General features: G+C 44.0%; 1 protein-coding gene across 2 annotated transcripts; it reads left to right on the top strand.

Moving 5' to 3' along the window:
* The first annotated feature begins 41 nt into the window (after positions 1–41).
* Positions 42–11,733, top strand: TM2D3 (TM2 domain containing 3). 2 transcript variants are annotated; one of them, XM_029952393.1, is made up of 6 exons: positions 42–171; positions 609–701; positions 2,264–2,421; positions 7,272–7,446; positions 9,316–9,391; positions 11,402–11,733. In XM_029952393.1, exons 1-6 carry the CDS (start codon positions 81–83, stop codon positions 11,565–11,567), a joined length of 759 nt encoding a protein of 252 aa, XP_029808253.1. In that variant the 5' UTR covers positions 42–80; the 3' UTR covers positions 11,568–11,733. The 2 variants fall into 2 exon arrangements, with proteins under 2 accessions (XP_029808253.1, XP_029808254.1); XM_029952394.1 differs by lacking the exon at positions 609–701.
* Positions 11,734–12,147: the final 414 nt, after the last annotated feature.

The following is a 12,147-nucleotide window of genomic DNA, read 5'->3' on the forward strand; positions in this document are numbered from 1 at the left end:
CCCTACGGCGCGCGTGCGCCGGCGCCCCGCCCCTTGCCCAGTCCCGCCTCGCGGCCCGGAAGTGCGCGCGCACCGGAGAGATGGTGGCGGCGGGCGTCCCGCTGGGGGTCCTGCTCCGCCTCTGCCGCGTGCTGCTGTTCCTTTCCCAGTTCTACATCTTGTCGGGCGGGGGTGAGTTAAATGTTGGGGACCGCGCGGGGGCGGGCTGAGTGGTAGCGAGGCCCCCGGGAGCGGCGGGAAGTGTCCGCGCTAGGCCCGCGGGCGGAGGGCGGAGGGCGGAGGCTGATCGCAGCAGCCCGGGTCTGGCAGGTCCTGGCCGCCCACTCCCCTCCGGGACCCCTGAGCCGCCGAGCTCGGCCAGGGAGCAGGGGACCGAGGGCTCGGGTGTTGGCCGGGGCAGCGGACCTGGAGCCCGACGCCACGCTTTGTTCCCTAGTTGCCGATTGATCTAAATTGGTCGACCGTATTTTGCGTTTCTTTGTTTAGTTTTCTGGGCCATCAAGCTGTGAGGTTTTCCTGAGCAGTTACTGGCCTGGTGTGGACCTTGCGTCTTAACCACACAAACCAAGGTTTTCATATCCCGGGATAACATGTTTCTCTAATTGTAGGGTCCTTAAATTTAGAGCAGTCGCAGCCGCTGGCTCAGTCAATAAAGGATCCGGGCCCAACACGTACTTTCACAGTAGTTCCCAGGGCAGCAGGTACTAGATATTTTCTATTATAGTAAATGTGTATATTTATATCTAGTGGTTTATTTCTTCTTTTTAAGATAAAAATCACTTTCTATTTTCTTGAAGTTTTTATTGTATTTTAGGCCATGTGAACTAAAGACAGCTACCCGGATGTATTCTGTTGACTGTCTTGACATTGCAGTACCTCATCTCTTTTTCCAGTTCCACGTTTCTCATCTCTGTTTCTGTATTATTTTTCCACCTCGTTCATCAAGATCACCTTCAACCAGTGCTTCCTTCCCATCAGAAAATTTCTTTTTCTTCTTAAACCCCATTCCCGATGATGGACATTTAAGGTTCCTCCCAAGGCTGTGTGAAATGCAAGGATCAGAGGCACTAAGACTTGGAGTCCCAGTCTGGTTGGTTGAGCTACTGGGAGCTTGAGCAAATTATTTACCCCTTCAGGATTCACTTTCCTCATCTTTAGGTTGGTGAGGTTAGTCTGGCTCTCTAAAGTCCTTTTGGCTTTTTCTAAGTTTCCAATTTCCAGCCACAATAATAACCGAATAAAATAAAAGGAAAATGATATTTTGTAGAATTGCCCACATAATGCAGTGGCTTTAAGTGGGACCAGTTTTAAACGAGTATTAGTGTGTTTTGCTAAGCATAACCTTTGTGCTGTAGGTCATCCGTTTAGAGTTCCTTTATTTCAGTGAATTGAAGCTGGCCGAGGTGTTTTACGGATTCTTATTTGGGTGTAAGGACCACGACAAGACAGCAGCATTCTTGAATCTAAAATACAAATTATAGAGAGAGAGCACAAGAATTTTTATGCCTTTGGATGTTTTTGAAAACCTCTCTTCCCAAGAATACTTACAATTCGATCCTGTCTTAATTGATAAAAAATATATTGTACTCCCAGCAAGGTTGGCTGGGAAAGAAATTGCAACCCAGTGAACCAGTTACTAATATAGAAAGAGGTTTGCTGAACTTTGTAATATGAAACTTAAACGTTTCTTACCTGCAAATTACGGCTTATTGAAGTACCAGTGTGGAATAATGACAGAACATTGTCGAAAGTTGGTACCCTTAAGAGTACTGATCGACTCGCTTAAAGGGTTAGTGGCGTAATTACCAAATCTGTGAATTCAGATGAAAAGAATATTGGATTAGAAACAGGTTTGGGTTGTGGTTTCAATTTTGTTACTCCCTCTGTGATCTTGAACAAACTTTACCGTCTCTAAACTTTAATTGTTCATCTTGTTAGAGTAGGTTTTTTGGAGGCCCTACTTTACACCTAGCTTTGTTGTATACATTGTATGTACAGAAGCACCTTTGCTTCTCATGCCCATTTGGGGAGGGAGGGTAGTAATTAAATCCTTTTTACTTAGCTGTTGAACTGTTGCCTCAGGTCACACAGCTTGGTGGCAGAACCTTGCCTGACTTGCAGCTGACTCCCAGCTCCGTGCATTTTCCATTCCAGCGCAGTAGTTCATTGCTAGAAATTGTGTCCCTTAGCCTTAGGGAACTGTTTTCTCCTGTGATTCTGATCAATATTATATGAAAATGAGCTTCTCTCTTACTTTTCACAGAAAGTACTGATATCCCACCGTATGTGATGAAGTGTCCAAGTAATGGTTTGTGTAGCAGACTTCCTGCAGACTGTGTAGAGTGCAGGACAAATTTCTCCTGTGTCTACGGGAAGCCTGTCGCTTTTGACTGCACAGTCAAACCTTCTGTTACCTGTGTTGTAAGTACTGCCACTTACTTCTTTTAAATGAACTCGTTGTAAACCTCAGGTTCTAACTACAGTGTAGACGTGACTGTGGGGGAAATCCTGAAAGTGCTCTGCCTTCTACAAGCAATATATTAGGAATAAGGACAACTTGATCAGAAGTCTGAGACTTTCATTGCCAAGGAAGGTTCGTGGTCAGGGTTCAGACAACAGTTTTTTGACAGATTAAATTGGAGCAATTATCAGATTTCTTAAAGTCAGAAATAGAAGAGGCCTATTAGAAGTGACCCTATTACAGTCATCACACCTGTATCCTGGTCCCGACATTTTGACAGGCAGGAGGGAGCCTAGAAAGGGTGTCCTGCTTGGTGTTCCATAGCGTTCTCTAGCGGTGCCCGCTTCGGAGCTACTTGACTTTGGCTGTCGTCAGAATCACTCCTGCAGACAGCCCCGGACCCGCTGGATGTTAAGTCAGGGAGACTCCCGTGTCTGCAGTTTTAACAACCAAGGTGAATTGTTGCACACTCTGTGGGACGGCGACCCTCGCGTCTGGGCCAGATGACGCGTGGAAATGAGTATGAAGTGGTTTTACTCTTGGTCCTGCCGTAACTCGCTGCGATATTTATTAATCCGTCTCTTGTTAAATGAGAATGAGCGGATGGGCCCAGAACAGCCTTTTCTATCGTGTTTCCGTGGAACCCCGCTTTGGGGAACTGGTTAAGAAGAGAGGAACAGATCCCCATGCTATGGCCTCTTTTGCAGATCTCTTTTGACCTGGCAGTTCCGGCATTTTTGTTACATGAACAGGGTTCCTTCTCTCTCTGTTGTTTGGAACTTGATCTGTGGAGGGCTAGATAGGGTAGATTCTTCTACCCCTAGATTCTTTCTGTAATTTTCCTGATGAAGTCTAGTATCAGAGGGAGAGGGGAAGGCTTCACTTCAAAAGGGAAATAAGATTTTATGCTGTCACTGTCTGAATTTGGTTTTTATAAAGGTGTTACCGTTTTATATAGTGTATCAGCGCACTTGAAAATCGAGTGTCAGATAATCTTCATGAGTGCCCTTGACTTATTAGTCTTTGTTACTGTGTCTTAAATACAGTGTGGCTAAACTTCTTTATTTGAAGGCTATTAAAAATTTTATCTCCACCTAACACTAATGTAACATTGTGTGACAACTCTAATCAGATGCAAAAATTATGTCTCATGGGTCTGACAGATAGTAGGTACTTAGTGAAAAATGGGAGACTCTGATGTCGAAGGGGAACTTTCCCGGAATTATCCTCCTCTGGTGTTTGTCTCGGCTGCTCTGACTTTCATCTCCCAATACTGGTTACCGAGTAAGACGTACTTCTCAATTTCTTCCTTCTTTGGATGTTCCAAAAACAAATGGTTTCATTTAGTAGAAAATGGCAGAAGATAAGAAAAATAACAAAGGTAGAGAAATTACAAAGCTTCGGGAAGTTTCGGAACTCCTTGGTCATGCCGCCTGGCTGAGATGTGTCCTGGGTGGGATTTTTTCCTCTCTCCTGCTCCTCCGGGTGAATTCACATCACCTGCCTCCTCTGCTAGCCAGTAATAGGGTCCTGTAAAACTGCAGATGCCTGGTTGTCAGGGGTAGAATTTGAAGTCTGCTCCCAAGGAAATCTCGAGGTCTCCTCTGAAAACTGGAGAGCGGTAAGATACGTGGGTTGGCTGCCTGGGGACATGAGTCCTAGGAGCGCTGTGGCCAGGGTGGACCCGGCAAGTTACGTGATTTTAACTTGTTTGTTTAATAAAGATCTATAGGGTCTCTTCTTGGTAACTGAGTCACTGTTTCAGGAAGAAATAATCCACGACCATCACATGCAAGCATGCGGGTCCCTGTTCTCTCTCACTGGCATGTGCGTGCACTCAGGAGCCTGATGCCCCCTCTTATTCAGAACTTAATGGGGGGAAAATGAGCTCTTCTAGCCCTTGTCCATGCATACTGACTGGGGGCTCCCGGGCTAAGGGAATCTCTTCTGGATCCTTTTATAGAAATGAATGTAAAAGCCCAGCAACCCCTCCTGTTCCAGTTGTCAAGCCAGTTGGTGTCAGCTGGAAATGTGCTTGTCGGAAATGTGGTTTTGTGTTACTTGGAGAAGCAATCGGTCTGCAGGTGTATCAGAAGCAGGTCTCATTCCCTCTGGCGGGTTCTGGGTTCTTAGGAATGACAGCTGTTTCACAGAGGGAACGGTAACATCTTTTCCCGTCGATAAGCTTTTGAAGCGTCTGTACCTCCTGGGGAGCAGGTGGATGCAGGCAGTGCTGGGCTGCCCGGGGTCATGTGTGGAAAAAAGTGGAATCCCTATTTTGTTCAAAATAAATTTCAAAAAGATCAGGGATTTAAGGTACTAAAAGGAAACCACGAGGTAGCAGAGAAAGCTTGAGGTTGTTTTGTTATCATCTCAAAGGGAATAGTTTTCTAAGTATGAAGTAAAATTTAGAAGACCTAAAAGACCCAGTTGACACATTTGACTACTAAGAATGATCTTAAGCATAAGGGCAAAAGATAAATGACAAACTAAGAAAAAAACCATTTCTAACATGGGTGACAAATAATGCATTAATATCTATACTATATAAAGGCACCTGGGTGGCTCAGTTGATTAAGCTTCTGACTCTTGATTTCAGTTCAAGTCATGATGTCAGTTTCTTGAGTTCCAGCCCCACATCAGGGCTCAGTGCTGACAGTGTGGATGGAACCTGCTTGGAATTCTTTTCTCTCTCTCTCTCTCTTTCTCTCTGTGCTCCTCCCCCACTTGTTCTGTCTCTCAAAATAAATAAACATTAAAAAAAAGATTTCCTAAAAGCAAATGAGAAAAAGATGACAATCCTATAGAAAAATGGTATTAGGACATACGTAGATGGTTCATAGGAAAGGAAATGCAAATGGGCTTTCAACACATGGAAAAAAGTGTTTAATTTTCTTCGTAATTAAAGATATACAAATGCCTGTGTTTTTAAACCTACCAGGTTGGCAAGAAAGTAAAAAAGCTCAGTAACAGTGAGTTCGTGAGGACGTAAGGGACACGCGTGTCTGATTAGTGGGTTGGCAGGCTGCCAGCCTCTTAGGTAGGTGCTTGTCATATCTGGGAAGCTTACAGATGTGTATAACTTGTGACCCAGCAGCTCCCTTTCTAGAAATTTATCTTACAGATACTGTACACGGTCGCAAATAAATATGCCTAAGGATATTCTTAGCTGCATTGTTCACCTAGATGGAAGATTTCAAACAAGCTAAATGTCCAAGAGAGAACTGTTTATGACTCCCTATGAAATGAAATAAATAGCACCTACTAAAAAGAAACGAGGCAGCTCTTGAGATATTTACTGATAGCTATAGAATTAAGTGAAAAGTAAATATCAGTGGGAAACAAATTTTAAAAATAAAGAAATATATGTGACCTAAACGTGCCCGTGCACAGAATAGATTCCCTGGAAGGCCAGAGGCTAAGCAGTGCGCGCTGCTGGAGAGGGCAGAGGCTGCTGAAGGCCGCCAGGACCACGGCCTCCTTGCTCCTGTCCCGTCAGGAGATCTGTACCAAGTACATGTACTGCCTGGTTTGAAAAAACAACTGAATAGCGACGCCCGGGTGACTCAGTTGGTTAAGCGTCCAACTTTGGTTCATATCTTGGTCTCACGGCTCGTGAGTTCGAACCCCACGTTGGGCACTGTACTGACAGCACAGAGCCTGGAGCCTGCTTCAGATTGTGTCTCTCTGCCCGCCCCCCACTCACACTCTGTTTCTCTCCCTCTCTCAAAAATAAATAAACATGAAAAATAAATAACAATTGATAAGCATGTGTTATCAATGTATCACTAGAAACATAAAACAATATTGCCTAAGTCAAATGGTGCCTTACCCTGTATTGGATGCTATTCACAAAGACAGTTTTGCATTGATGAAAAAAATTAATAAACTGATCCTTCCAAAGGTGATTGACCATTTAAAAATGATTTTGAAAATTATATATTTCAGTATAATGTCAAGTGGGGGGGGGAAGGATATGAAATGCTTTCAGTATAATTGCACTTACATGGATCTGTATTCCCAGAAGAAAAATGAAAGATAAAAATGGTTCTCTCTGGAGAGGTTACAGGTTTTTTCTTGTAGGTTCCAAACAAGCAAAATAGTGGTTTTTTTTTTTAATCAAAGTGAAAAGACTCTGTGGTCTTAAAAGCTTAGCGCCAACAGGGAGCACTTACTGAGTGTGCACACGTGGTTCTAAGTTGAGAGCACTTTTCTGGACGGACCTGTTGGTCGATCATCGCCAGTGGAGACGTGAGCAGCGGCTAACAGCCCTGAGGTCCTGGGTCCTGCTGGAGACTTGAGAGCTGATCTGAGAGTTGGTGGCCAGTCAGATGCCCCGAGGAGCATCAGGCTGGAGTTGGGGAATGTGGTTCTGCACACCACTTGCAGCCGAATGACCTTGAACAGAGATGTACTCCTCCATCCTTCCAGGTCTCTGTGACTCTGGCTTGATAAAATAAATTTCTCCCCCTCCCCTTTTCTTGGTGTTACAAAAGTACACATGCTCATTGTGAAAAATTATACAAGTGAAAGTGGTAAAATCTTACCATCCTGGAATGATCTTTGCTATTTGGATGTAACTTTATGTAGGTTTTTTTCCCCCCTTAGGTGTATATTTTGGGGTGTATATTTTTATGATTACAGGATCATACCGTGTACATTTGTTTTGCACACATAGTGGTTTGGTACCTGCTTTTCTGCTGCTATCTGCCAGTAGGAGAAGTCTTTTAGGAGCTTTGAGCCATGTGTTTTTATTGACATGTTAACTGCTCTATGATGACTGATTCGTTCTATGTCCTTGGGCTTCTAGGATCAAGACTTCAAATCGCAGAAGAACTTCATCATCAACATGACGTGCAGGTTTTGCTGGCAGCTTCCAGAAACCGATTACGAGTGTAACAACTACACCAGCTGCATGACGGTGTCCTGTCCCCGGCAGCGCTACATGGCCAACTGCACGGTGCGCGACCACATTCACTGCTTGGGTGAGTGCGGTCCGAGGGAGTTTGTTGGCAGATGACTCTCCTTTACGCTTGCATGTGGAACTCGAATGAGCAGCTTGGGAATTGAGTTGTCTAATCAGAACCCTGCATTAGTTATGCCAGGCCTCACTAGTAATAAGCTCAGTGGCACCAGACGGTAGCTACACTTGGGGCGAGAACAGCTTAACAAGATAGTTGTTGAATTACTGATACAGCATCATATGTCAGCTGAGAAATAAGAAAATAAACCCAATGAACTAAAAAATAAAAGTCTAGAAAATCTGTAATTCTCTTATCTTTAAAAATGTAATATTTGATCAAACAAGAAAAAAATGTGTAAGGTATAAAGCAAAACATATAGTAATCGCATTTCACCCAAATTAGCACCTAAAGCAATCTGGTTCCATCCGAGCTGCCTGAGTGCTTTCCCTGCCCCTGTGCCCTCCTCCTTCGCGAGGCAACCGCCCTGATGGATTTTCTTCTCTCGCTTCCTTTTCTTTACACATTTTGTTTAGTTCTGCCATGCGTACATAATAAAGCATAGTATGATATATTATTCAATAGTGCATGTTTTTAGACTTCTGTAAAATAATAGTGTTTATGATCTTCTTGGACTTTCTTTTTTCCTCTCAGCATTATCTCTCTCAGGTTCATCCATGTGTCTTATCTGTTTGTTTTCTTCCGTAAATATCCATTGTGGAATTGTATCATACTTTACCCGTTCTCCTATGCATGTGGATCATTTAGTTTTTTGCTCTCAGAGGTTGTGCTGCGTTTAAAGTGTTTGTACGTAGCCTCTTCCGGCTGCACGTGTGAAGGAGTGTGTCTAGCATAGACTCTAGCATGTCCTATTCTCCAGAATGGGTTTAAACAATTTACACTCCCACTATTGGCACATAACTGTTCTTTTTTTTTTTTAAGTTTATTTATTTATATTAAGAGAGAGGACAGAGGAGGGGCAGAGAGAGAGGGAGAGAGAATCCCAAGCAGGGTCCACACTGTCAGCGCAGAGCCCAGGAGGGGCTTAGCGTGAACCTATGAACTGTGAGATCATGACTTGAGCGGAGATCAAGACTCAGACACTTAACCCACTGAGCCAGCCAGGCGCCCCGGTACATTACTGTTCTTAATCGACGTGCCCTCCAGTACTTACTATGCATAAGCTTTGTCTTTTTCTTAAAGATTTCTGGGAATTCTTTTGTATTTTGGATAATAACCTTTTGGTATCCCTGATCCTTTCCTAGATTTTAAGGTTTTCCTCCCACTTTTTTGGAGTATCTTTTGAATAGAACTTGAATTTTTTTTTAATTAGTTGAAATTATTAGCCTTTCATACTTAGCCTTCTTATTTTCTATATTTTCTTTTGAAAGTTGGAAGTTTGGGCTTTCACATATAGGTCTGTAATCCACCTGGAATCGGTTTTCGTATGTGGTGTGAAGTAGATTCAGGTTTACTTTTTTCCCCACGTGGATAGCCAGTTGTCTCCCGAGTGTCCGGGCCAGTCTGCGTGTGCCCTGTGTCCCAAAGGGAGTGTTGGAGGCAGGGGGTGGCTGGGCTGTCCCTCCTTTTCCCATCGCCGGATTTGTCTGACTCAGTACCACACTGTCTTACCCTAAACTTCCCGAAGTCTTGATAGCTGGTAGGGCGTTTCACATACTTCAAACCGTACGTAATCCTTACTTCACTGATTTAAATACTAAATGTATATGCTTTGAGACAAGAAGAACTTTCTTTTTACCATTCACTGTAGCCAACTTTAATTCCCGTCAAGTTGATTTTTAGGTTTTACGTTACAAGGCCACTAGTCTCTGCATGAGAGTATTTTTATACCCGTGGTTCTAATGTAGAGTGTTTTCCTTTTCTTTTTTTAAGGTAACCGTACTTTTCGAAAAATGCTGTACTGCAACTGGACTGGAGGGTACAAGTGGTCTACGGCTCTGGCTCTGAGGTGAGCTTGGCTCCTGGGGCGCTGGGGCCCGTGGGGTCCTCGTACTCGGAGCTCAGTGAGTCCCTCCTTCACGCTGATTCTCTCACGGGTGTTAGCTGGGCCCTAGGGAATGTGCTGGGGGGCGAGGGGTGTGGTGGGGGGCAGATTATTTAGATGATCAGACCAGTCCCACCGTGGAATTTAATGGCAGGATGCTAGCCTTTCTCTTAAGATGCCTGCACATTCTCAGGACCACTTACTGAGTCACTCTGACGGATCATTAGAACCAGTCATCATTTCCATCCCGAATGTACTGCGATTCAGAAAAATGTTATATATACTATTTCAGATGGAGGTATACGACTCGTAGTTTTAATTTTTAATAACTTCCTTTATTATAAAAACTAATATCTACTTAGTACTCAGTTTTTAGTAGAACTGGAAAATTTGAAAATGACTAAATAAAACATTAAAAATCACCTATAATTCCACCATCCAGAGATAAGCATGGACTTACGATTTTGACATTAAAATGTGCTTGAATTTGTTAAACTTTTCAACACCTTCGGGGGGAAAATGCCAATTCTCCCCCTCGGCAGGAAGGTATGGGGGATGCTGGTTAAACAGTTCACTTATTAAAAAGTCGGACACCTACAGTTGAAGGTGTAGCGTTAAAGCTTGAGGCCCTGTGGGTGGGTTTCCGACCCTCATCACTGTTGACATGTGGGCCACATAATCCTTTGTTGTGGGGCCATCCTGTCCTGTGCACAGTGGGGGGGTTGGCACCTCTGGACCCGCCTACTAGATGCCAGTGGTGCTCCTGTGTCTCTAGATTCTGCTGAGTTGCCCCTTAGCACTGCTTTGTGAGAACCGCTGTTTGGGCTGCGGGGAGACCAGCTCCTGCCTAGCAGGAGGGCACAGCCGGAAAGTAAAAGTCCGAAATAGAAAATTAGATACAACAAAAACGAGATTTTTTTTGATAACTGGCCAAGGTCTTTGTCAGCGGTGGTTCAAATGAAAACTAGTAACTGACTTTTTTTTTAAATAAACTTTTTATTTTGGAATGACTTCAGACTTATAGAAAGGTTACAGTGATCGGTCCTGTCCCCCTCTCCGCCATTGCCCCAAGATTGTTAACATCTTCAATTACAACTTGACTTTTAAAACATAAGAATAGTTTTCTGCTCCTGGCTCAATATCGTTTCTTCCAGAATATTCCCTGAATGGGAGAATGCCCATGGTTTACCTCAGAGTACCCAGTGGAGGGGGGTGGGACAGATGGAACGGGGTTGGCCGCACGCTAGGAGTGGTTGGAGCTGGGTCGTGGGTACTGCCCTCTTCTCTTCTTACTGTTACACGGCTTGAAATTTTCCCTGATGAAACGTTTAAGAGAAGTACACCAAGAAGTTGTCTGAATAGCGTTAGATCTTAGAATTTGGAGGAACCTTAAAAGTCATTATTCTTAACACTCAGTGTTTGGAGGTGAGTCACAGAGCTCAGGCGACTTGATCTGGGACAGTTGTGGTGGCGGGCTGCCTCGGGGCGCCACCTTCTGACTCTGTGTCCCTGTACTTCCTGTTGGCTCCCTGCTTTGTTCTCCTGGATGTGCCATTTTCTAGACGAAAAAGCTATGAGACAGGTTACTTGTTTTCAGAAGAGGAACTTCAGACTCAGTACAGCTAAAAATTTTATCTTTTTGACTTTTTGTTTCATGTTTATTATTTTGAGAGAGAGAGCACGCACACACCCGGGAGCAGGGGAGATGCAGAGAGAGGGAGACATGGGGCTCGAACTCCTGGACTGAGAGGTCATAACCTTACAGAGCCGACGTCTGATGCTTAATCGACTGAGTCACATAGGCGCCCCTACTTTTCACATTTAAACGGTCTTCTGGCCCATTTATTCGATGTTGTACATTTGTGTTCTCATCAGGGGATATGATCATTTGAGGCCCTTTCAGAAGCGTGACTCAGTGCCGTTTTTTGAGCTGGGGGGACAGCTGATAGACCCCCTTCCTGTTTGCTGTTGCAGCATCACGCTCGGTGGGTTTGGAGCCGACCGTTTCTACCTGGGCCAGTGGCGGGAAGGCCTTGGCAAGCTCTTCAGCTTCGGCGGCCTGGGGATATGGACGCTGATAGACGTCTTGCTGATTGGCGTTGGCTACGTGGGGCCGGCGGATGGCTCCTTGTACATTTAGCTGCGGCTCCCTGTGCGTCAAAGAGCAGCAGTGCTTTTGGTCTCTCTGCCTGTAGGAGTTAACGTGCTGTGAGTAATGCATTTGTATGTTTTTAATGTACAGCATCTGTACTTTGCCTGCCTTGATAAAGGTAAAATAATAAATTAAAAAAAAAATCACCAAACCATGTTTGTCTGGAATTTGTTTTTATTTGCCTGAAGTCTATTTTTTTCTATGAAAAACCTTAAACTGACTTAAACTAGAGCAAATTCTGCGGTGATTGAGGATCTACTTAATTCCTAGGGCTTTAGTTTCAGGTTGTTAAGTCCATACGTCACTTGGATCTCCTTGTAAAGCTTTTCAGTTATGACTGTAGAGAGTAGAACGTGTTATTGTTCTTTAGCGAGTAAAGTTGTCTAACCTAGACTTCACCTGTCAGTTCTGCAGTGTTCTATCCGTGTACTCTGGCTTTGTATACGGCTGCTTGAAGCAAACCACAGAACTCTTGCGTTTGCTGTGGTTTGAATTTTGTTAGTAACATATTTGCAAGAGCATCAAATAATTACAATGATTACAAGTTACTTTAAGAAGTATGTAGATC

The sequence above is a fragment of the Suricata suricatta genome, chromosome 9 (assembly GCF_006229205.1).
Source record: "Suricata suricatta isolate VVHF042 chromosome 9, meerkat_22Aug2017_6uvM2_HiC, whole genome shotgun sequence".
NCBI lineage: Eukaryota > Metazoa > Chordata > Mammalia > Carnivora > Herpestidae > Suricata > Suricata suricatta.

Excerpts from the sequence above, each read along its gene's own strand:
- TM2D3 (XM_029952393.1), top strand. The coding sequence starts at position 81 with ATGGTGGCGGCGGGCGTCCCGCTGGGGGTCCTGCTCCGCCTCTGCCGC. Across the intron at positions 172-608 it reads CTACATCTTGTCGGGCGGGG|GGTCCTTAAATTTAGAGCAG; the intron begins GTGAGTTAAATG and ends CTCTAATTGTAG. Across the intron at positions 9,392-11,401 it reads TCTACGGCTCTGGCTCTGAG|CATCACGCTCGGTGGGTTTG; the intron begins GTGAGCTTGGCT and ends TTGCTGTTGCAG.